This window comes from Carassius gibelio, chromosome B7 (assembly GCF_023724105.1).
Source record: "Carassius gibelio isolate Cgi1373 ecotype wild population from Czech Republic chromosome B7, carGib1.2-hapl.c, whole genome shotgun sequence".
NCBI lineage: Eukaryota > Metazoa > Chordata > Actinopteri > Cypriniformes > Cyprinidae > Carassius > Carassius gibelio.
The window spans coordinates 31,633,667-31,660,305 of record NC_068402.1 but is presented as its reverse complement, the minus strand read 5'-3'; the positions used below and the strand labels follow the sequence as shown (position 1 = coordinate 31,660,305).

The following is a 26,639-nucleotide window of genomic DNA, read 5'->3' as shown; positions in this document are numbered from 1 at the left end:
TCTTAGTAACTATTTACACCCAACACTGCTAATGACTTGTTCAATGATCGAATTGGAAGTAACACATTCACATTGATTTTGTCATAATAAAATTTGGTTTAATTAAAAACTCTGATGTTAAAAAGTAGTAGTTTTTGTATTTTAGGTATATTGTAAGCACCAATTGAAACAATCATCAGATTAATTTCATATCTTAAGATTCCTATACTTACCTTGCATGTTGCTACTAACAGAACATTACAGATTCAGCATCTTGTAAAACTGTCTTGTTTATGGTTATGTTTGTATGTGACTTGCTGTGATTCGAGGATGATTTTAGTGTCTTCCATTATTGTGCCAGATGAAATCTTTTGTCTGTGTTTGTCTCTCTGCATTTCTCTGTTTCTCTCTCCAGTATAAATGTGCCTGCATCCTGTGTTTCCATCCCAACGCTATCCGGGTTTCACTATTTTACCTTCTTACACATTACTTTATTTGATCAGTCGTAGAAACATTCACTTACCATAACTGACTGTAAATAGGCAGAAACAGCATGCACTTGCAAAATACATGTAGCCTTCATTTGTGTGAAAGTGTGCATGCATGTCTGTTGTGTGTGGTATGTGTTTGAGACTGAATGATTTCATTCTTTTTTTTTTTTTGGAAATGATAATAGAGGTATTTATTTTTCTTAAAAAAAAAAAGCCAACGGTTTATACTGTAAGTGTGGTTTTAATTTTAGTTCAAAGAAAGCATGCAACATTAAGAATGTCTCTGATAATTAAAAATGTGCCAGTTTAATTTTAGTTTTAGTTTCAAACCAAAAAAAGTGATTCATTTCAAAATAATTTTAGACATTTGTCGGCATAAATGCCATATGAAATGTTAATTTTTATGTATTGCTATTATCAACTTTTGAGAAACATAAGATAATTTTAGTCTAGTCTAATTTACAATATTTCATACAAATTCCTGTAAATATAGAACATTAAATTAATTAATGTTAAATTATAAGTGTGACGTGTTAATGTGTGATTTTGTCTGTTTTGCCTGTTGTCCTGTCTTTTGATAACTATTGATATGCTGTACCACACAAAAGCAAATTCATGAGCCAAGAGCACCACAGTATTTACAAGAGTATTTACCTTTAAGCTTGGGTTTCTAGTGGCAGGCTGGGTAATAGATATGGTCACTCCAAGAAAAATGAAGACCTCTTGCTTCTCTGGCACAATTTGCATGCTGCCGCTATCAACCCCAAATGTGTTTGAATGAAATATAACCAGGCTATTTCCTTCCCTGTTTTTGCTGCAACAGATGATGGTCAATAGGACAACTGAGGTAGAGATATTTATCTAGTTCCTTTTTTTTGGCAAATAAAAACTATTGATTTATTGTATTCATTTTTGGTCCTCTTATTGTCATGCAGAATTGAGCTTTTCTGTTTGTTTACTCAGCATTTTTAGTTCCTTTAAACCTTTGCATGGCTGGTTAGTCTCATTCACAGCATCATCCAAACACCTTTGCATATGTCACATCAGAAATTTCAGTTTTATTTGTAAACTTATTGATTGAGAATATTATGGTATGTGTAGTGCCATGATTGCTGCTGATGTTTAATTTTAGCTATTATAATCAGATATAGATAAGGTCAATGCAGACAATGTCTATCCTCCTAACATCTATTAGCTCTATAACTTACAGTCTATATACAGTATATACAGTCTATAACTTAAGCTGGAAGGGCACTTTAACATCACTGTTAATGCAAAAGTGATGCATTCTCAGTTGAGTTGAAACTATATATATATATATATATATATATATATATATATATATATATATATATACCTAAAATATAAAATTTAGTGCACAACACTGTCTTATATTGGCTTTGTAGCTGCCTTTACTAAAATATACACAAGCCTAGGGAAGCCAGTCACATGGCTTTACTCAAATGAAAAAAAAAAAATCATTACTCTCACCTTAAGGTCAAATAGACCCCAGTGGCATGAATTTGCCTTTCAACAACAATTACTTGACTTCCAGCACACCTTAGTGTGATTGCATTAAGCTCTTTAATAATACATATATATGCGCTGTGCTAAGTCTGATTAATCATTCTTTTTCAACATCCATACATCCACTAGAAATAGTGTTTGAATGTTTGCAGGTGGCATATACAGTACATTCTTAAACTGTTGTTGTGTTAGCATTGTCAGTTATGATGTTTTGATATGATTCTGAATATTATTTATATTATTATTATTATTATTGATGGAATGATTATTATGTGATACACAGCTGGATGTATGAATGCTAACAGCTCAATGCAATATAATACATGTTACAAAAGTATGTTCAGAATGATTTTTTTGTAGTTAGTGGTCTATATAATTATGTACTTCGAAATTATCGGATTTCTTTAACCTTTGCAGGAAATTTGCTGTTTGCAAAGTTTTTATTAGGTTTTAATGTAATTATCCACTGCACAGCATGCTGCATCGCATATTTGATTTTGCACCAGCTTTGAACGTGTTTCACACAGTCAATATATTCTTCACACTTTTGTAAATGATGTTTTCACATTAAATCGGACCGTGACTTTCAGAATGGGAAGGTAAGGCAAGAATTTCACATATTTAAACTCCTCTACAATCTTTACCTTCTTATAGTCCAGACATGATTTTATTACTGATATTATCTGCATACTGCACTTTTGTTTTTTGATAATTTTATGTTTTCTTTAGTCTTGTTCGATTATGTCTCCCTTGTTTTTATTACAGTATGTCATCTGAAATGTTGTGTCTTTTATGTTCTGTCAACAGCTTCTTGTTATTTTAAGTTAATTTATTTGTCATTTTAGTATATTTATTTGTTTGCATGCCTATGTCTAGGAGTTTGACCTCTCTTAAAGTTTATATGTGTATGTTTATGTATGTTTTAGTTGTCAAAATTCATGTTTAAGGTTTCTTTTCAGACTTCTTCACATGGGACCAAAGGTGCCTTTGAGGCAACAATGAGCTCAATCCATATTCATAATTGTCCATTTTGTACTTTATGTGATTGCTGCATGCTAATATAGTCTATACAAACAAGATAAAGTCAGGGATGCAGTTTTTGTTTGGAGTTGAAGATGCCACTAATTGCAGATCTGAAACCAGCCTTTTAATTGTGAATTAACATGGTTGTATAGGCGAGGTTAGCTGTTTTCAGATCTGTGTTTATTGACAGCTTGGATCTAAAGCATTGTAGGAATGTTGTCTAAAATCTCATGTTTTATATTTTATTTTTTCTTGTGCCCCATCCCCTTTTTTGATTCTTTTTGTAGAGTGGATTTACACCCCTGCATATCGCTGCTCACTATGGAAATGTAAATGTTGCAACACTCCTCCTCAATAGAGGGGCTGCTGTGGACTTCACTGCAAGGGTGAGTGTTTACAGCTTTTACATGCATGTACATAAGCTTGACTGCCTTAAGCACTTGTACATTTACTATTAAAGCTACTTCATAATACCACAAAAAGATACAATACAAAAATTAAGAATAAATAATTTAAAAAGGGCTAAATGGTCATTAATTTTAATTTAGTTTTCTGCATTTATGAAACTGAAAGTTCATATCTGAACCAAAGTTAACAACTATCTGAAATTATGTAGTTACAGAATGATGTGCAGTCCAAGTTTTAGACAATGCTTGTGATTCTAGAGTAGTATTTACGAAATCCATAAAATATAAAAAGATGATTCTCAGCTCCATTAATTTCTAAAGACAACATATATTATATTTGTTTCTTTTGTCTTTACAGAATGGGATCACGCCACTACACGTTGCATCTAAGAGGGGAAACACTAATATGGTTCATCTGCTGTTGGACAGAGGGTCTCAGATTGATGCCAAAACAAGGGTTAGTAACAATGTGTTAGCACTTTTGTTTTGTACATACTGTATACACATAGGTGAGATGGCTTATGGCTAGCATTTTTATGTGTCTGATATAAGCCAAATGTCAGTTAGCAATAGAAAAAGGAATGCCATGCTTAGATCAATTTTTTTTTAGTTGCTCTTAAAAGTGTAATCAGCTTTATATCAAACTACTTAATAAACAGTAAAAATTGCCTATTGAAATTAAGAAACTCTCTCTCTACTTTGACTGCTCCTGTCTGCACCACAGCAGTATTAGCAGCAAATTATTTTGGCACAATTTACACAGGATGACCTTTCTTGTTGAAAATAACTAATATAACATAAATTATTAAAATAAACATTGTATTTGCTAACTACTGTCTTGGGCCAAATGCAGAAAATGAATGACCAGTTCACAACAGGGCTAACACAGACAAACACATTTACACTCTGAATCTATAAGAAAATGAGTGTTGCCAGTTCCCTACATGTCTTTGACTTGTGCAGAAAACAAGAGCACCTGAAGGAAACCCTTGCAAACACAGGGAAAACATACAAAATCATCACAGAAGGGCCTACTGGAATCTTCAATAATTGAAAGTCTCAATCCGAAAGCAGTCAGATGATCTAATAAGCAGTCAGAAGTCTTTAAAGCCTTTGTTACATGCATTGTTATAATCCCATTATAATTACATAATTCAGTTAAACTTCATAGACTTTAATTTGTCAAAATATTAAAATGCTGCAAATATAATGTGTATTTATATATTCAAATGCACAAAGATTTATTTTTGCCTGAATTGTAATATTAGGGGAAACCACAATTCCTTTCTGCAGTCACCAGTGATGATGAGTCACTGTAGCTGTCTGTGTGTGTGTGTGTGTGGTCTGATTAAAGCCATGACCGGCTGTGTTCTTCTTCAGATTTTGACTGCAGTGTGGAGTCCAGCTGGTTGTGTTCTGTCCCTTTCTTCTGCAGTCTCCCTCCTGCAGTGTCTGATGTATCATCCTTCACACACACACACACACACACACACACGCACACACACACACACACACACACACACACCCCTTTCATGCTCTGATGTTACTGATTTCAGCAGTGCTTTTTATGTCCTATAAGCAATGACGAATACACTATTCTGCAGTAGTATAAAAGACACAGGAGAGAGACTATGGTTGAAAGTGTACGGGTTAAGGAGAATGTACAGTACATGTAGATAACGTCACATTTGTGAGGTTTTTCAGGTTCCAAAGTGTTTTGTAATGAAATTACTGATGAGACCTTAAGGTGAGAATGTCTATGTTGCAGGATGGCCTCACACCTTTACACTGCGCAGCAAGAAGTGGCCATGACACAGCAGTGGAGCTCTTATTGGAGAGAGGAGCCCCCATGCTGGCCAGAACCAAGGTAGTTATCGAAATGATGAATTTTATAATAAAATATGCTATTGTTTTTGTGTAATAATAAATAGAAATTCTGGACGTTAACTGTAATGTGTTGTTGAAGGTAAAGGGTAAAGCTTTATGTTACTGTATTGTCTGTTATAGCTTTGAAAGTCTTTCCCTTCACATAACATGCTGTTTTGCATACACTGCAACATGTCCAAAGATACACTACCAAACAATATTTAGTAATATGTAATTTAGGAATAATAATAATCTGTATTTTAGAAGTAGGTAAGCACTGTTAGAGATGGTGTCAACCAGCTAATACAAGAAAAAGTTTAGGAGTAGCAAGATCATTTGGTAAAGAAAATTATCAGAAAAGGGAAATTTAAAGAAATAGCAGTTTCAAAAAAAATCAACACAATAACATAAATGAAATAAATGCTAATTTTGTTAGGCGTATAAAAAAATTATTAATATTATCTAATGATATGGTGTTGTGTTTCTGATAACATGGATTGGTAAATCATAGTAAACATGAAATACATTCTTAAATTGTTTAAATGTAATCATATTTGTATTAATTTCAGAAACTTTTTTCAATTAAATTCTAAATGCTGAAAAACCTTGTTAGTTACTGTGAGTAAAAGTTACTCAATAATTTAATACATTACGTAACACTACAGCTCAACCCATCACATACCACTTTTCGAATTTTACAAATGTTTAACCACCAAACACATACAGACTAATATGTGATGTGTCAATGATAGAGTTTTCTCTTACTTTCTTTTTCAATTTACTTTTGTGTCTAGAACGGTTTATCTCCACTCCACATGGCAGCGCAGGGTGACCATGTGGAGTGTGTCAAACACCTGCTGCAGCACAAGGCACCTGTTGATGATGTCACACTGGACTACCTGACAGCCCTCCATGTTGCCGCCCACTGTGGTCACTACAGAGTTACCAAACTTCTATTAGACAAGAGAGCCAACCCGAATGCCCGAGCATTGGTACATGCATTCTTATTATTGTGGGTCCTGTTTCTTCTATAAAGCTTTTAAGAATCTTACACTGTCTTGCTTGTTTGCTTCTTTTTAGAATGGTTTCACTCCTCTGCACATTGCCTGTAAGAAAAACAGAGTCAAAGTGATGGAGCTCTTGATCAAGTATGGAGCATTCATTCAAGCTATCACTGAGGTATGGGCACAGAGACTACCACTACCACATGAACAACATGGAGGAATTTTGTCTCATTTGATATAATAATAACGTTTCAGTTATTTATTCAGTTTAGTTATTTGCCATAATCTTAATTATAAGCCTGCATAGAATCTGTGCAGAATTTCTCAGAAAGCTCTGCAGTTCCCTTTTATAGGTTCACTCAGAAGGCACTAGCGTTGGTGGCATTTCTTAATTTGTGCACTGTGACAACTTTTGAGTTAAAGTGCTTCGCTCCCTACTCACTTTATTTTTAAGGACAGATGGAAGATCAGAATCAATCTGTTTCTGTGGTGGCTTTTTTTTTACCTTTCAAGAACCTACTTAGGTGGTTTCATGTGCTTTTGGACAGGCTTAATATGAACTGGCTAGATACTGACCAGCAGGAAGAGCAGTCCGAGTTGGATGAGTGCTTTCTGCTCGGTTTTTAATTTGCATCCACATTCTAGATTTCCAAGATGAGTCATCAAGGTCTTCAAAGCAGCTGCTTTGAGATCGTATCACTAATCTGGCTACTTCTAACTTTACCACCATCATGAGTTAGTGGAGCAAGGGTATATGGATATTTCAAAGGTTATTTCCTTTTTGTAGGAAATTTAACACAGTCATTGGTCCTATCTTTGAAAACAAATCCTACCATTCCATCTAATCCTGATTAGGGAAAGACGTACTGCTGGCCATGGCGGTACTACAGTTGTGCTAAGAGGACGTCTTTAAGGATATGTTCAAAGGTGCTTGTCTGAACTCTAAACTCTAATCGCCTGTGTGCCACAGATCTGGTGCTTCAAGTCACAAATCACATGGTTTGCACAGTCAGTCTCTCCATTGCAGGTTTTTTTTTTTTTTTTTTTTTTTGCAACAAAAAGGCATTTGTGGCTAAATCTCACAGAGATTAGAAGGAAATGAGAAGACCTTTTTGCTGAATGCCTCTGTCCAGTATCTCTGTCTGTGCTTTTCTGTAACATGGTCAGCGCTGTCATCAAGAAATTCCAAGGCAAAGCAGCACTCAACTATGTTCAAGCTGTTCATTCCTTTACACACTTGAGAGCTTGTAATGTCTGCAAGTTGTTCTTGCAATTTTCTCCAGTGTCATAAGGAGGAGCAGAAGAGTTTTGATATTGTCTTCCCTCTACCTCCGAAAGTCTGGGGTGTGTGTCCAACAACCATGCATTGGGAATTGACCTGGCTGATAAGTCTTCCTGGTCTTTAATTCAAGAAAATCATCCCTGACCTGTTGGTAAGGAAAAGGAGTGCAGCCCACCGACCCCTTAGGAGTTATGTCCATCTCTCCATATGCCTGCGGCATTGTATTTCCTTCAAGCGGTGCCTGATCGTTCACGCTGGCCTCAATATCCAGTCCAACATTTTTTATACCCCTTATGACACAGTTAGAGACGTTGCAGGCTCTATCCCTCTAACACATTCTCAGGTGATCGTATCAGCTCATTCAGGATCAGACAGACACGTGGCCATTCAGATCCCTGTGTCACAGGCTTCAGTGAAAGAGCACCTGACACCTCTCTCTGTCCATCTGCCAGCATGGAGACTTCTGTCAAATATATCCTGATGTTTTTTTTTTTTTTTTTTACGTATGCCATCCTGTTTCTACATGTTCAAATAGGAAATAGATTTATGGCTTACTGCAAATTTGGACAAAATCACCATTTTTTGACTGACCAATTGTTTCCGTAGTGTCAGCTACTGATGCAACTTCTTACCTCTACTCAGGGAACAAGGGTTCACATAACTGAAAGTTAATAATAAATGTTTTGTTTTAGCTTTGTTCAACATATTTTAGCAAATTCAGATCAAGTCCATTAATTATTTCTGTACAGTCAGCGTAGTACAACATAGATTCAGAACACAATAGATCTGTTTTGGGTCTATTCATTTTATTGATCAATACTGTATATCAATATAATCACAATACATTTACATTGAGTCATTTAATAGATGCTTTTATCCAAACTGACTTACAAATGAGGACAATGGAAGCAATCAAAATCAACAACAGAACAATATGCAAGTGCTATGACAAGTCTCAGCCTAATGCAGTACACATAGCAATATAAAATAAATAAAAAGAAAACAGATCTAATAGAAAAAGAACAGAGCAAGCTGGTGTTAGTTACCTTTGTTAATGCTTTTTGTTAATTGTATGACAATACCAGTATATACTTCATATTCATATGTGGATGTTGTGCTTATTTGATAGAAACAGTTAGTAGATTATGTGTGTTGATTAATTATTTGATATAGATAATTAGGTTGATGTCATTGTCATCTCTTCATCTCTCTCTCTCTCTCTCTCTCTCTCTCTCTCTCTCTGTCTAGTCTGGTCTCACACCAATCCATGTGGCAGCCTTCATGGGTCACCTCAACATTGCTCTTTTACTACTGCAGAATGGAGCCTCCCCTGATGTCAGCAATATAGTGAGTGTCTTCCATCATGGAACCTTAAATGTGCTCAAACTTGACTTACACATAGCGCTTAATAAACTATGCATAAATATATATAGTTTATTAATATCCATCAGCATACTTAATTAAATTTAACTTTGGTGCAAAGCATTCTAGAAATGCCTTTTCATGGCTTAAAGGTAGAATAATTTAAGATACCTATGCCCACCTTTTGAAACTGGCTTTGTGTTTCAATTATTTAAACCCTGGCGGTTAAGCTAAGAAAAAAGGTTACAAAATCTCTGGTCTAGAGCATGAAATATCGTACTCTATCTGTATTCTAAGCGTGGAGAGACTGCTTTGCACATGGCTGCCCGTGCTGGACAGATGGAAGTTGTTCGCTGTCTTCTGAGAAATGGAGCCATGGTGGATGCAAGAGCAAGGGTAAGACAAAGGCATACTTCAACACTGCATGTGTTCACGTAATATTAATATTTATCCAATCCTTCGGTTTTATTTGAGGGGGAATAGGTATTCCAACTGTATTACAATGCCAAAAGTAGTGGGTTACTACTATAAGCTTTTAGGGGTCTGTGAGAGCAAGGTGGTCAGAGGCTGATAAAATGCAGATGCTTAGCCCATGTATAATACAATGTAATGACAACAGATTAAGAAATTGCTGAAATTAAACTTAAAACTTTAACACATTGTTCTCAAAATGTGCCTATATGAACCTATGTACCAATATCACACTTCTCACCCATCAGGAAGATCAGACTCCACTTCACATTGCATCTCGTCTGGGTAAGACAGAGATTGTCCAGCTCCTGCTACAACACATGGCTCACCCAGATGCAGCAACCATTAATGGTTACACCCCCCTTCATATCGCTGCACGCGAGGGGCATCTGGACGTTACTTCAGTGCTGTTGGAGGCTGGCGCTTCTCACTCTTTAGCTACCAAGGTGAGTGATAGCCAGATTTTACCTCCCTGATGAAAAAAATATGGTAACACTTTAGAATAAGGTTCCATTAGTTAATGTTAGTTAACTACTTTCATTAACATGAACTAAGCAAGAACAATCCTTCTACAGCATTTATAAGTCTTAGTTCATGTTAATTTCAACATTTACTAATGCATTATTTAAATCAAAAGTTGTGCTTGTTAACATTAGTTAATGCACTGTGAATTACCATGAACTAACAATGAATAACTGTATTTTCATTAACTAACATTAACGAAGATGAATAAATACAGTAATAAATGTATTATTCATTGTTTGTTCATGTTAATTAATACATTAACTAACATTAACTAATGGAACCTTATTCTAAAGTGTTACCAAAACTATTTATACCAGCAATTGACATTCTGAAGTATGCTATCCCTCGATAACAACTTGTAAAAGCTAATAACACAGGCTCATCTGGGTAACAGCAGTCGGCGCTGTACTCTTGCTTGAAATATTTTTTTCTTGGTGGAAGCTTTGCGTTTGTTTCGCTAATAAAATATTAAAACTTGATTCAAAATGATGTACAATTGTTTAATTATGTCATCCTGGTATTGCGGAGTGGCTCTAGTTTAATACGAACGCAGCTGCTGCCATTTTGCTACGATTGTTTTAGATTATAAGATAACTAACAAACTGGTAAGGTTTTAAAACATTTTTGTCTTAATTCTTTTATTGCCTTAATTATTTTGTGGTGAAATGTTGTGTAATACGTGATTTGACTGCACCTTAAATCTCCGTTTAGATTGAATTTGCCGCTTGGTCGCAGCTGCTGTCTTCGCGGAAGCTTTGTGTTAAAATATTTCAAATATTTTGTGTCTAATTATTTACTTATGTAGCAAATAGCTATATAATAAGTGGGATAATGTACATCCAGCTGGTTGTTCTCACAGAATAAACCCCTTCAGACTGGTACAAGACCTGATCACCATGTCGGGGTTTATTCTGTACATTATCCCTTACATAATAATTGCAAAATGTGTATATCTTTTAAAAAGGATTTTATTTAGTGAAGAATTTGCCTTAGTAAATGAAATATTATTTATAAACTTTTTTTTCCCTTGGGCCTCAAATGGAGGAATTTTGGTCAATATTGATAACTAAACAATATTTTTCTAAATGAGCTTTAGTGTTGAAACTTTGGCTGCTATTGGGCTGGTTTAAGCCTTCATGGAAAAATAATGATGACAATAAAACCACCAGTAGGTGGCAGCAAGCCCTTGTTTTGATAAATGATTTATTGAATCATTCAAATCAAATTACTTGTTCAAAATGGTTAATTCAATTAGAAACGTAACAAGCCTGTGTCCCAATGTGCATAATATCCATTCCAAAATTCTATGTGATATAAGTAATTTTTAATACTATTCAGGGCAGACAGGCTGGATAATATGCAAATGGGATGCAGGGAAAGTGTCCATCTGAATGGGGCGTTGAATCACTGGCTCACCTGATTCGTTCAAGGAATGAAACACTGTGTATAGATGCACTGTTGTATAAAATGAATAGCAGATTTTGTGCTTGCGCATGTAAGCCTATTGATATTCAGAAAAGTAAATTGCCTCAGCGTCAGAGCTTTCTGTTTGCCACCGGTCTGGAAACAGCCGGGCCAATCAACGAACAGAGGGCGGGCTGAGAGCCGTGACGTAGATCCGTAGATTAACTTCGCATAATCTGCAAAAGTCGTTTACAGCCATGTTCACTCCGGTATTTCGCTCGCATCATCATGTTTACAACAGGTTTACAGTGGAAGTTCAATCATAGATTTGAGTTTGATGCATGATGTCTGTGCTTTGATGCGGCTGTACAGGCGCATAACATACGTCATAACTAAATGTATCTGATTGGCTTACGGTAACCAATAATTTTAAACTTCAGACAAGCGCCCCCTAGCGAGAGAGAAAACACTTCTCTATTATGCCATTCCAAACTCTGTCTACGAAGCAAAGTGAAGTAGCAGAGTCTGGTATTACCAGGCTACATTGCTTATGCAATGTATATAAAAACATAAAAACTCATACATGGGTATTTTTTCTTTAATTGCTTGAATTATACAGTTATTTTACCTGTATTCTAATAGGCTTCATTGTGCCTCAAGACATGCTTTAGCTTTTAATGATTTTCTTTAGAATATATTTATGCTTGGCTTACAGTATATTAGTATTGTGTATAATGTAATATACATATAGTTAGTTTAATATGTTTGACAAGGATCAGTTGACTTATCTGTATTTTGCAATTAAATATTTGCAGAAAGGGTTCACGCCTTTACACGTGGCATCAAAATATGGTAGCCTGGATGTGGCAAAACTACTTCTACAGCGGCGGGCACCCCCTGACTGTGCTGGGAAGGTAGGCCCAAGCAAACTGAACTGAACTGACAATCTGTTTTTAAAACACTGTTGCAAATATTAAGATTAAGACAAAATGATTAAGTGTGCAGTATTATATATATATATATATATATGTATGTATGTATGTATGTATGTATGTATGTATATATATATATATATATATATATATATATATTAGTGGTGGGCCGTTATCGCCGTTAACGTGCTGTGTTAACGCGAGACTCTTATCGGGCGATAAAAAAAATATCGCCGTTAATCTATTCTCAAAGTTGGGTTGGGAGCTGGGTCTCTACTAAGCAAGCTATGATGACTTTCACCTTGATATTTTATATAACCGACTGGCTGAGGCCAAAAATGGGATGTGTATTATATTAGATGCGTTCATCGTCTCTTAAAGGGACCGCGCCCTATTTAGCCACTGGCTGCTGTAATGTTAATCCAAGAAAAGAAAAGAAAGAAAATCACTCACTGCTCTTGACTGAATTTCTTTGTAGTTTTAACAGTCAAACCAAAAATCATTCAGAAACCAGATATAATTTTTGATATATATAGCAAAACTGTAATAATGTGAGAAATGTTGAAGGTTGCTGAATAAATGTAGGTTTGATTGTAGCCTATATTTCATTTTTACATTGAAGTCTATCCAGTGCTATTATTTGGTTTCTGTACCTTGACACCTACAAACTGTGATTCATTTTGTAAACAGGAGATGAGCCCCTTTTCTAATGCACCACATAACTTGATAAACCCCTTCTCAAAGACTTACTGTTTGTCAATTTTATTTGGGTAACACATATTCTGAATGCCTTCGGCAGAATTCGAATGAGCCATAGATTAATCTAGATTAATTTCAAGATCACAGTGAGATTAATCTAGATTAAAAAAATTAATCTATGCCCACCTCTAATATATATATAAATATTTACATGACTGGTTGGTTTTAGCCTAATTCATAGAATTTTTGGAATGTTGTTTAAAAGAAATACATTGAGGCTATGTTGACTGCAAGAGTACTGGTAAGCATTGTTTCATTACTGATAACATTTTGTTAAGAAAAAGAAACAATTTGTTTTCTTCCTTTTTTCTTTAATAAGGAACCAGGTTTTGATTTCTCTCGAGCTTGCACTCTAATCTAGACGATAACTTTACCTTCAAACTTACCACGCTGTAACAATCCCTGTTAACACTGCTTTTTCATCAAATATTCCATGTGTCATCAGGTTTGATTTAATGCTTTTTGCAATGCTAACAGTTCTCCCTTAATCATGTTGCACTGGCCATCATCCCAGCAGAATGGTCTTACTCCTCTACATGTCGCTGCTCACTATGATAACCAGAAGGTGGCGCTCCTGCTTTTGGACAAAGGCGCATCTCCCCATGCCACAGCCAAGGTGAGATGATGTCATCTTAAAATATATATGACATGCTTTTTTTTTTTCTTTTAAATTTAATTTAACATTTCTTTTTTTTCTGTTACAAACTCTCTGTAGCTTCACCAGCCTATAACTGTCCTCTGTGTCTTTTCTCTGTTCATGTAGAATGGATACACTCCCCTTCATATAGCAGCAAAAAAGAATCAAATGGAAATAGCTACAACACTCCTACAGTATGGAGCTGAGACCAACATCCAGACCAAACAGGGTGTGATGCCGCTCCATCTGGCTTCCCAAGAGGGACACAGTGAGATGGCAGCTCTGCTTCTGCAAAGAGGAGCTAATGTCAGTGCAACCACTAAGGTGAATGATTATGAAAATACTTCAAATCTCTTCAAATATCAAATAAATGTAAACACTGTAAAAAAGACATTTTTTGCAAAATTGCATTAGGCAGTTTAAAAACATTGAATGATAATTAAATATGCTCTCCATCACTTTAAAATATGATAAAATTAGCTATGGGGTCTTTTGTGTTTTTCCATACTTTGAAACATTATCACAATAAAGCAAATTAAATTTGAAATAAGACAAAGATACAAAATCAAATGAATCAAGTGGAATAATTTACATTACAGAAGAGCAAATATATATATATATATATATATATATATATATATATATATATATATATATATATATATAATAAAAAACAAATATAACAAATAACAATGAGACAACGCAATGCAAAAATTATGTGGTTTTTAATAGTTCTATATAACTCAGTGGTCATGTATGTAAAACTGTGGTTTTACATGACAAAAGAAAATGGAAGAAGAGGTAAGAAATGTTGTACCTATTAGGAGCCGTTCTTCCATTTAATCTGACCTCTTGATGGATGTGTATTGTGCATGACTCTTTGTTCACTTATAAGCCCTGTATTTCTTTAAGAATAGCCAGGTCCAAGACTATTATTTCGCTCTTAATTTCAGATTTTTTGTGATGATGAACTCCAGCTCTGTTTTTGTTAAGGTCTCTGGTTTGATTTGATCATTTATTGATTTGTTTGTTTATTTATTTATTATTTGTAATGTTTTCTCAGAGTGGACTTACATCCCTTCATCTTGCTGCCCAAGAAGATAAAGTAGGTGCTGGTGAGATTTTAGTTAAGCACGGTGCCAACATTGACCAACAAACCAAAGTAAGAAAATTATTATTGTATCCCAAAATAAAAATAAAATTTTCCCCAATAACTATTACTGATGCTGACAAAATGATCTTTATTTCAGTTGGGATACACACCTCTTATTGTTGCCTGTCACTATGGAAATGCAAAGATGGTTAATTTTCTGTTGAAGAGTGGGGCAAGTGTCAATGCTAAAACAAAGGTATTTCTTAATCTATGAATTTTTTAAATAATAATATAAAGACCATTTTATATTTAAATAAAAAATAGCTATATAACCACAGTATACATTGATATCCACATAAAAAGCGTGTAATATACCTATATATTAATTAGACAAAAGATAGCAATGTGTTATAGGCATATTGTGAAATATAACATTTGTATTCTTGTCAGAATGGTTACACACCTCTACACCAGGCTGCACAACAAGGCAACACACACATCATTAATGTCTTACTCCAGCATGGAGCCAAGCCCAATGCCATCACTGTGGTGAGTAAATATAATCACAGTCACACACAAAAATGCAAACGTGTACTCCATTTAAACATTATTCAATAAAATCAGCATAAAATGGACCATTTAGACGTTTGTAATACATATTCCCCTGGAATGGAGAAAAAAAGCCTCAAAGAAAAAGAAAGCAAATGTCTAATATCGTTGTTGATGTTATGTCCTCTACTGTGTAGAATGGAAACACCGCTCTTGCCATCGCACGTCGCCTTGGTTACATCTCTGTGGTTGACACTCTGAGGGTAGTCACAGAGGAAATTATAACTACAACAACAGTAAGTTAACCCAAGCTTGTGCATTTATATGAAGGTCATAAAAATATATGTATTGCGGATTTTAACCAACAACAACAACAACAACAAACACATTTGTTTCTATGTAGACAGTGACAGAGAAACACAAGCTTAATGTGCCAGAGACCATGACAGAAGTCCTTGATGTGTCTGACGAAGAGGGTGAGTGTGGAAAACTTATATTTTATCGCTTTATTTTTTTATTAAACTGCTTTATTTAATCAGTCAGTCAATCAGTCACTCAATCCCAGAATACTTCCTGAAGTATGTTGGCAAGTCTGAAGTTTTCACTTGTAATATGATATTCAGATGTGTGTAATCTAGTGTGATTGGGTTTCTAATGTATATTTACATGGAATTTCCTGCAGTTCCAAGACATGTAGATGATGGGGCTATGTCTGATGACTCTATTGATTTTGAAGGTATAGAGTGGCAGAGCATGGATTGATGTGGTGTAAAAGCTCAACCTTTCTTAATGATCTTGTGGGTTTTAGTGATATTAACAATAGTGTGGCATGATGGAATTGGCAACTTTAAATCCATATTACTTAATGACTGTCTAAATTTTGTAGTGGTTTATTATTTTTCATGAAACATAATGCTATGCATTATATCTAATGTTTTATTGTTGCAGTAATTTATTGGAATTGTAGTGCAGCCAGTAAGTTAAAGGTGCTGTAGGGAACTTTTGTAAAAAAATATTTTTTACATATTTATTAAACCTGTCATTATGTCCTGACAGTAGAATATGAGACGGATAATCTGTGAAAAAATCAAGCTCCTCTGGCTCCTCCCAGTGGTCCTATTGCCTTTTGCAGAAACTCCATCGCTCCCGGTAAAAAATAACCAATCATTTTCCAAACCGTGTTTTTGGCTTGTCCTGAATCACTAGGGTGCACCTATAATAAGTGTTTATATTCGGACTATTTTAGATTGCTTTCGGGGATACCGCGGCGGAGTAACCCAGTAGCCTACCTTTGTGATTCTTCATAGACATAAACAGAGAGAAGTAGTTCCGGCTACGATGTTCTTCTGCAAGATGCAAGCAGTTCTGTTTATTAACCGCTAGAGCGTCAAAAGTTCCCTACCGCAGCTTTAATAAGCAGTCTACTAAACATTTGTGTATTTTTATAATTTGAAAATAGCAGCTTCTTCTTTAAAAAGGTCAAATAATTCCCAGTTGGAAGTTGTATAATATGTGGAAATTGTAAAATGTGTAGCCTACATACTGACACAATAAAGGCATGGTTGGTATTTTTTTGGCATTAAATTTATAAATATCACCTTTTAGATTGTCATATCTTGGCAAAGCCAACCTAATTAAACACATCAATATCCCAGTAAGATGACTATGGCTAGGCAGAAGCAGGTGTTACTTAGCAGTTAATTTAGTATCACACTAGTAGAGTTTCTGTTCATGTTTTAAACTTTTTGTAATTTAGTAATTTTTTGTTATCATTATTATTTTATTGTTGTCACTACTACTACTACTACTAATTATATATATATATATATATATATATATATATATATATATATATATATATATATATATATATATATATATATATATAGTTTTTATTACTTTTTATTGTATTTCAATATATATTTTTTCACATTTTATTTAAATTAATTTTTATTTTATTTAACTGTGCTTTGAGACATTCCAGTTTCATCCTTTTTTCCCATGATGACTGTACATTTTAATATTGTATATATGTATTAAAAAGTGTTTTGTCAACCTTTTGGTGTACACTGCCATATGCAGCAAATGATTTTGAAGCTAAGAGACATTACCTAAAAACCACAAAACACAAATGTTTAGATTTTTAAGGGTGAAATTAAAAGTGTGGAAGTTTGAACACATATAAGATCTGAGAGATCTGACTATCTAAAACAAGACAGTTTTTTTTTTTTAATAGTTAATTATATTGCATACTATTTGTGTTGTTTTTCCCATTGTTCCACACTCTAGGGAGCCAATATGCAACTGAAAGCCAAACACCAATGTCGGTCTACAGTATGTCAGCTCATTGGCTTACAGCACAGGCTAGAGACACTGCCCCTGCTGGCCATACTGTGGCAGAGCTGCTTTATTTAGTCTACCCTTGATGTTATTGCCCTAGAACTGCTTCACTGTAGATTGCTGTCGTACCAAATCATAGAGGCTTTGCTAATATATGCACTCATTGACAGATATAAATGGAAAGAATAAAGAATCTGTAAAGTAAAGGTTTTGTGCATTTATGTGGGTCCAGGTTTTTTCTCTCTCTCTCAAGGTCTCTAACGTTTTAAACAAGTGATTCTTTTATTATATATGTATATAAAATGCTTTAAATGTGATTGTAAATTGTAGATATATGGGAATACAGTAATAACCATCGTTCTGTCAACAGGTGATGACACCATGACAGGTGATGGTGGAGAATATTTGAGAGCAGAGGATTTGAGAGAGCTGGGAGACGACTCTCTACCTGGGCAGTACCTGGATGGCATGAACTACTTGCGCTTCAGTTTAGAAGGAGGCCGATCAGACAGGTACATTAGTTTTGATACTTAATGAAATACAAGTTGATAAACAGAGTTCAATCATGACAACTCTCTGAACATTTTAGCGTGGTGATGGATATGACAATGTTAATGTATTTGGACTTAATGACAATGTTAATGTATTTGGCAGAACAGATCTGCTACGCTGCTGCTAAATTGCTGCTGCTATTGGTTATTGCTTTAGTTGTAGATTATTGCTGCTGCTACAAGCAAGTACAGGAACTTGCTACTGCCAATGCATATGGCTATATGGTGCCATGAGTATTTAAGACATACTGCTGCTGCACAAATAGCATATAAAATAACCCTTAGCAGATCTGCTGTATACAGGTGGAGCTGGGGAAGGTGGAGGGTTTTGGGGAACTCTAAAAGCATGCTGCAATAATCTCCAGTGAATACTAGCCAGGCATTTAAATACAAAGCAGTAAGCTCATTGGCTGCATATGCAGCATGAACCAATCAGCTTATGTCAAATGAACTCTCTGAATATCATCAGTAATTTTAACACACAGTCAGCCAGCACCATTTAGAGTTTCATGTATGAACTATATATTTATACTTGTTTCGAAAACCTGCTATTTTTCTTATAGTAAAATTTGTCAAACATAAAATTGGCTAAATGTCACTTTTCATATCCAGTTCTCTCTTTCTTTCAGAATACTCACAGTTCCTTAATATAACTCAAACATAACAATGTATAATTTTAAATGCTTTTATATTTTAATGTATAAATTTAATTATAACTCATGTATTCTTCTTTCTGCTAATGCTGACATAGTCGCTTACAAAGGTATGTGAGGAACTCTGCACTCTCTACATATCAGTGATTATATTAAAGATGATCCCACAATTTTTGTTCCAATACAGTGTATTTTAGAATCAGGTGCTCCTTGAATGGAGAGATTTTTATCAGTAATGATACTAACATGACTTTGACACAATCTGTATTGTATAAAGTGGTATTTAAAGAAAGGTAAAAGACGACAATCTATGAAATCTTTTTCTTTAGTTTGGACAGGTCCTACACACCCACTCACCAAAGTTACTACCCCGCAAGACACTATGGGATGATGGAGGATATGATATACAGCAACCAGGTAAAGTCGAGGATTTTTTTGGTGCATGCATTTTTTCTTTTCTATAAAATAATATTTTATATGAAGGCCTTCATTTGTGATACCCTGTGGTGGCCTTCAAGAATTGATAGGAATAATGATATGATTAGTCAGCTTTTTTATATAAATATTCAGTTTTTAAAGATTCTGGCTTCCTTTTCTTGTGTGTATTAGTAGATAAAGCCCAAATTTTAACAAAGATGTCTGATGTCTTTATCCACTCCAGGTGTCTTCACTTGCAAGAGAAAATGAAAAGGACTCATATAGCTGGGAAACGGAAAACTTGGACAACATAGCACTTTCCTCAAGTCCTGCTCATTCCGGGTACGGAAAAAAAACTTCATGCTCCCCATCAAACACATTAATCACACACACAAGTACTGTTACTCCATGGAATTATATTTGCTTAAAAAAAAATGAACGTAACTTTATAAAACTGAACTTTTTCAGAAACTATCAAAAATATGCCAATACAAAAGAAGAAAAATACAACGAAAATGAAAAGAATGAACTCAGTCACACATTTTTAACAGGCTTTTCAAATATGCTTCATTCTTTGTTAATGTTTTTCAAAGACTTGTTTTCGCTAATCGTGGATTCTGAATGCATTGCCACAGATTTTGCTTATGCTTCGCAGTTTTTCGTTTGGTGTTTTGACACAAACCTCTCGTGGGGGTGGGCTTAACAGTGTATTCAAAAGCATGATGGGAAATAACTGACTGAAGACATAGCATCATGTTCATGACATTGTTTTTTTATTTATTAAATTTTTCTCTTAATTAGAATTCTTCCTTGTTATAATTTTCACTTTATTCTATTGTATGTTTGTGTGAATTAATAAATCAATCCATTAAAAATATAAATGCACACATATATATCTAAATGGACTGTTTATCCATTATGCCTCATCTTTGTGTGGTTTCATCTGAGAAGTGTCAGGGTCTGGCTTAAAACAAAGGAAGAAATTGCAAAAAAACAGATTTGACTTGTATAGTATGGAAAAATACTATGGACGTGAAATGGTGGCAGAAACCTGCTTGTTTGGAAATATTCTTCTAAATTTCCTCCTTTGTGTTCAGCGGAACACAGGAATTGATGCACATGATGACAAAACAGTGGTATTTCGATTACATCCACTTCATCTGCGTCTACTCCATTGCAGCGAGATTCAGGAAGTGTCCAACTTAAAAGGTCTCTTTTGACCCCTCCCCTTACTGCAGCCACCTACTCCCGCCGAGAAATTGTGAGAATGATTTCATTTAATAATTTAATTAGAATTGTTTCACACATATCATAGTCAAAACATTGTTTTTTAAAGAGCCGTTTGTGAGCCAAAAGAGCCGGCTCTTTTCAGTGAGCTGAGTCAAACGAGCCAGCTCACGAAAAAGAGCCGAAATGCCCATCACTAGCCGCGTCTGTACTTCCAGGTCAAGGAGCACCTGTCCATCAAAAGCTCACTATCCAATCAGAGTAGATCACTGTTAAGCCCACCCCCACGAGAGGTTTGTGTCAAAACACCAAATGAAAAACAGAGAAGCATAAGCGAAATCTGTGGCAATGCATTTAGAATCCATGATTAGCGAAAACAAATCTTTGAAAAATATTAACAAAGAATGAAGCATATTTGAAGAGCCTGTTAAATGTGTGCAACTGAGTTCATTTTTTTCATTTTCATTGTGTTTTTCTTCTTTTGTAATGGCATATTTTTAAATAATATTTATACATAATCTCTACACATTTTTAACAACCAGAAACTTGTAGGATTGTGGTCTTGAAAATGCAAAGTTACTATGTCACTTCTCACTTACTGTAAGTTTTTCAAACTTCATTCTCTCTTTCTGACCTTTTCTCTCTGATGGATGGTATTTTGGTCTTCAGCCATTGTTCTCCATGTCATGACCATGACAATAGCAGGTGACTCCAGCGTGTCATTTGACCTCAGACCTCTTCTGCTCCTTTCAGTGTGCATTCTGCACAGGAATCATCAAGTCTGCTATCTTCTTGCTATGCCTTTTGGATTATTACAATTTGTAATAGGCATGTGTGTGTGTGCAGGGTTTCCCATGCATTAGTTTATTTGTGGCGGCCTGCCGCAATATCAACACTGACTGCCAAAAGACTTTGACTGAATTGTATATACATGAGCACCGCATATTTCAAAGTCAAACTGATTGTCTTCAGAAAATTTTTGATGTCATTTTTTTTTCTTTACGGAGCCCCACACATGACATGCAGGAAAAAATATTAGGCTAAATCGTGTGCACTATTTACTAATTCGTTCCCTCAATGTACTAAAACGTGCACACGATTACTATTGCGTTCCCTCGATTTACTTTTCCTATAATGACTGAAATTAGCTTTCATGTGAGTGCAGTACTGTTTTGATTACAGCCTTTACCATGGAAACTGCTATTTCTGCCACTTCAAAAGTGCTTCCTGTTGGCAAAGAATACATTTTCACTTTTAGTAAACCCATCTGCTGTTTTACATTTACAGTATATACATATATTTTTCCCCCCAGAGAAGTGCTGCCACACATAGAGTGTAAGTCTGTGGGAAACGCTGGTGTGTGTACACACACACACACACACACACACACACACACATATTTACTGCCTAAATATGCTAAAAGGCACTGCAAGTTTGAAGTCATTGAATGTTATTTGTCATTTCACAAACATTTTTTTGAGACTAACACAGTATTTGTCTGTTTCTCATTTGTTTTTAATCTGTTTAATCATGAATTTTGTGACAGTCAAAACGTACCAAGTATAATGTAATATTACACCATTACTGTAGCATATTATTATTATTATTATTATTATTATTATCATTATATTGTTTATATATATATATAGTATATAATAGTCTCTGATAATTTGTTTAATCATGACCTGCATTCTTTAAGGATTGATTTTAAAGAATAAGAATGTTTGTGTTGGTGTACAAAGATCCAGATTAACCAAGTTAATTACTGAAAGTGAATTAAGTGCATTACCATAACTAGCACAAAATTGATTGCATAAGAATTTAAATTCTCGCATATATATAGTTATGTATCCTTTACACAAATAGAATTTTCATATACATAAACATGTTTGCTATGCATGTTGTGTCTCTGGGATTGCATATACACATTTCCAGACAATTTGTGCAAGTGTTGTGTGTGTGTTTGCATGAAAATCAAACACTGATATATGTTGTTGTGACAATGTTTATGTATTTTAATATCCACCGGTATCTCATGGGTATTTGTATGTATTTTACATAGTGTTGTTTTGTAGTTCTGTAGTAAATGTAGTTCCCTGTCTCACGGTCACTACAAGTTATGTTGTGTCGACTTATGGGGATTCACTTTGGAGCCCCAATCATCTCTGACTTTAAGAGGAAATGCCAATGAAATTTGGCTAGTGTATTTTACATACCCGAGCAACTCCCCATGCATACAGATATAAATAGGTAACAGGTGCATCCACTCTTCAGATTTTTGCTTCAGAGCTGAGTCGATGAACGTGTTTGATCTCCACAAAACCATTTAATCATTCTGTCTGGAAGCTGTTCTGGTTGTTGTGATGGTGCGAACAGCTGTGCCCCTGTCTGCAGCGATTCCCCTGGGCACTTCAGTTAAAAGAGCAAATCATGGATGACTCACATCTTTTTAAAGATGCCGTTCCATCCATGTCCTCTTGGTTGTGGTCGTTTCCTATCCTTCATCGACAGCCACAATCAATGTCTAGGCATCCAGCATGCTAAAGCTGTGTTTTTGGATGGTTCATGTGTTCAACGTAAGCGTACGACCATGGTAGCACTACAATTGCGCCTCTCTCTCTTCACCAGGGATGGTATGGGCTCTCTCTGTCACTACCCTCCCTGGCTTCTCTGCCACAAAAGAGAACCATCGGCTAGTGCTCCGGGCCATCTGAGGGTTACAGTGAGAGACTCACTGCTGGGCCAGTCCCCACTGACCTCTCATTCCTCTCGCAGCAGCTGTTCTGATGGCTGTGCCCAGCAGTTCTCTGCAGTAGAGAAGCAGATAGAGGCCATTAAACACTTCTTGCCCAGACCCCTTTCTGCTCGTTGCCGTGGGTGCCCTCCTGCATCCTCCTACATCCTTCAATGCTGCTCCACCCCATGCTGAAGTAACAGTTAGGCCAGTGAGTCAAGCCTCTCACAGGAGTGCGGCACCCCCCGTCTGCCAGCCACCCTATAAATCGTGGAAAAACCTCAGCGAGATGCACATGAATCATGCAAGGAGATTTCTGACCTATTGGCAAAGGGTGTGGTACCTCCAGCCGAGATGAGGCAGGGGTTTTACACCACCTACTTCATCATACCAAAGGAGGTCGGTGGCCTTCAGCCAATCTTGGATCTGTGAGTCTTGAATTGAATCCTTCACAAGCTCCCGTTCAAGGTGCTGACACAGAAGTGCATTATTAGATGCAACCAACACCAAGACTGGTTTGCACTGGTTAACCTGAAGGACTCTTACTTTTCATGTTTTTATTCTTCCTGGACACTTTCTCTGTCCCCTGTGTCTCTAAAAAAGTTTTGGAAGGCGCCCTTGTCCCGTTACGGGAATTGGGCATCGGTATCCTCAGCATGATCTCGAGCATGGCCCGTGCACGTGAGAACAGTTGTGCGATCACAGGCACCTGGTGCTCTGGCACCTCAGCCAGTTGGGTATTTGGGTTTGGCTCCTGGGAAGAGATTCTCTTTTCTCAGTGTGGAGTTAGACTCTGTGATAATGACGGCATGTCTTGCCAGTGAGCATGCCCGTTCCATGCTGAACTGCTTGAGTTCCTTCAGAGGCAGGACAGTGGTACCACTGAAACACTATCAGGGGCTCCTGGGGCATATGGCATCCCCAGCTGCAGTCATGCCATTTAGACTGCTTCATATGAGACCACTTCAGCACTGGTTACACTCCCGAGTCATGAGGTGGGCATGGTGGCGCGGTACTGTTTGTGTGACCTTCACACCACTCATTCATCCCCTGGATGGACCTTGTCTTTATATGGGCCAGGGTGCCCTTAGAACAAGTGTCTTGGCATATTATTGTCACAATGCATGCCTCCAGTGCGGCCTGTTGTGCTACATGCAAGGGGAAGCCAGCATCGAGGTTCTGGACAGGGCCTCGACTTCTTTTGGCACATCAACTGCCTTGAGTTGCTGGCGGTGTGGTGGTCTTGGCCATTGCCAATTGGCAAGCACATGTTGGTCCGTATGGACAACACTGCGACCATCAACTGGCAGGGTTGTCTATGATTACACCACATTTCACAAACTTGCCTGCCATGGAGTCTGTTTGTGATTTGTGGTTCTTCTTGCCGAGAAGACAACCGAAGATGAACGACTGGAGTAGTGCCTTCTTTTCTACAAGAAAGTTGAGCATAGACTGTCATCCTCCACCTTGAAAATGTATGTGGCTGCTATCACAGCACATAACATTGCAGTGGAAAGCCATTCCCTGGGAAAGCACAATCTCATCGTCAGGTTCTTAGGGGGTGCCAGAAGGTTAAATCTTCCTGACAAAGGATGCAATTGAGGCGGTCCCTCCAGCCGAAATGAGGCAGAGGTTTTACACCCCCTCCTAGGCAACCACGGGTGCTCTCCTGGGATCATATTGCTGGACTTCAGAGGGCCATTTCGGTCAACCATAAATTCCAATCTGCTAAAACAGTGCTGTCCGTGCTCACTTCAATCAAGAGGGTCGGGGACATCCAAGCATTTTTGGTAAGCGGAGAGTGCCTTGTGTTCAGGCTGGCCTACTCTTAAGTTGTCCTGAGACCCTGGCCTGGATACATGCCCAAGGTTCACACCACACCTTTTTGGATGAACTTGCAAGCACTGCTCTTGGTGGAGGCAGATCCAGCCTTGGGCGTTGCTGTGTCCCTTAAGATCATGGTGCATATTCGTGGACCGCACCTGGAGCTTTAGAAGCTCTGAGCAGCTCTCTGTCTGCTACGGTGATCAATGGATGTCAATCCCAAGGCAAGCCATGTCCCTGGGGGTGAGGGCTCACTCCACACAGAGTGTTGCCTCCTCCTATGCATTGGCACATTGCGCCTCTCTTGCAGACATCTGCAGAGCTACCTTAGTCTGAACACCTTAGTGAGATTTTACAGCCACTGTGTTGAGCCAGTTTCTTCCTGTATGTTGGGTAACAAGTAAGTGGTAGGGAAAGCCAGCTGTTGTCATGCTTGCTACGCCATTCCCCCTCACCTGGGGATGTGAGTGCCTTTTTTTCCTCCTCCAGTTAAGTTCCCCACATGGCGAACCCTGGTTCAGTATCCTCCTGCACCCTTGGCAGTCCGACTGGGCAGAGCAGTCTGACGCCAGGCCCAGTATTAGTGTTAGCTTGCATTAGCAGCCCCTTTACTTGTTAGGTGTCCATATTGCTTGATTCTTTTTGGACAATCATATATGTGTATTCTCCACAGTAAGGTCTCCCTCTCTGTGAACCTGTGTCTTCCTTTGACAGATCATTCTGTCAGTCTCTTACATACGTAACCTTCTTCCCTGATGGAGGGAATGGAGACGTTATGTCACCATGCCACAACCTTGAACCATTGCTGGTGGCCAGGGACAAGTTCTCTGCTCCTCAGCATAAAACCTTAGGAGTGAATGCACCAGTCGTCTATTTATACCTGTATGCACAGGGAGTGGCTCATGTATGCAAAATCCACTAGCCAAATTTCAATGGCGTTTTCTCTTAAAGTCAGACATGATTGGGGCTCCCAAGTGAATCCCCATATCTTGTCACGACATAACTTCTACGTTCCCTCCATCAAGGAACGAGGGCTACTTACGAAACCGTGACGTTCTACCACACATACATTTACTTGCGTTTGCATAGACAATAAAATGTACAATATAAACATATTGATTGTATCTGAAAATGTTGCTAACTACACATGAAAACTGTATAGGCATACATATTTACAAACCATTATTTATGAATATAAAATTAATGGAGTTAATGCTTGATATTGTACTTATGATCATGGAGGTTATGATTTCAGTTGAAATTGTTTATGCCAGTTGCTCATTTAATTTATTAGTTTAACTTGATTCAAAATGTATCTTAATAAATCCGTCATTTTAAAGCATAAAAATTAATACGATTTTTGGAATTGTTTAACTATGACTTACATGTGTTTGCCATAGGATACAAATATTACATTTATATTTATAATTTAAATGTATATATTCTTTTTATAAACAGTTGTTATGTTTAGTTTTAAACTTTTAGACTAGCATGAACGTGTTTGATGTAAGCAAATAGTTAAATAATATAGTAATTATTATTTAAATATTACAGTTTTTATAGGTAAATACACAAATAATGT

At 36.5% G+C, this 26,639-nt stretch overlaps 1 protein-coding gene across 3 annotated transcripts in view; it reads left to right on the top strand.

Moving 5' to 3' along the window:
- The window catches only part of ank2b (ankyrin 2b, neuronal), a 182,588-nt gene that overhangs the window by 107,798 nt on the left and 48,151 nt on the right, over positions 1 to 26,639 (top strand). For 2 of the 3 annotated variants that reach the window (XM_052560179.1, XM_052560181.1), the window contains exons 7-25: positions 3,308 to 3,406; positions 3,786 to 3,884; positions 5,196 to 5,294; positions 6,088 to 6,285; positions 6,374 to 6,472; positions 8,828 to 8,926; positions 9,239 to 9,337; positions 9,661 to 9,858; positions 12,157 to 12,255; positions 13,550 to 13,648; positions 13,796 to 13,993; positions 14,733 to 14,831; positions 14,920 to 15,018; positions 15,213 to 15,311; positions 15,509 to 15,607; positions 15,715 to 15,787; positions 18,022 to 18,163; positions 19,185 to 19,272; positions 19,517 to 19,614. In XM_052560179.1, the coding sequence (XP_052416139.1) occupies positions 3,308 to 3,406; positions 3,786 to 3,884; positions 5,196 to 5,294; positions 6,088 to 6,285; positions 6,374 to 6,472; positions 8,828 to 8,926; positions 9,239 to 9,337; positions 9,661 to 9,858; positions 12,157 to 12,255; positions 13,550 to 13,648; positions 13,796 to 13,993; positions 14,733 to 14,831; positions 14,920 to 15,018; positions 15,213 to 15,311; positions 15,509 to 15,607; positions 15,715 to 15,787; positions 18,022 to 18,163; positions 19,185 to 19,272; positions 19,517 to 19,614 (2,183 nt within the window). Of the gene's footprint in view, positions 1 to 1,293; positions 1,318 to 3,307; positions 3,407 to 3,785; positions 3,885 to 5,195; positions 5,295 to 6,087; positions 6,286 to 6,373; positions 6,473 to 8,827; positions 8,927 to 9,238; positions 9,338 to 9,660; positions 9,859 to 12,156; positions 12,256 to 13,546; positions 13,649 to 13,795; positions 13,994 to 14,732; positions 14,832 to 14,919; positions 15,019 to 15,212; positions 15,312 to 15,508; positions 15,608 to 15,714; positions 15,788 to 15,993; positions 16,048 to 18,021; positions 18,164 to 18,953; positions 18,966 to 19,184; positions 19,273 to 19,516; positions 19,615 to 21,168; positions 21,205 to 26,639 lie in introns of all 3 variants that reach the window. The other variant, XM_052560180.1, reaches the window with a different exon arrangement.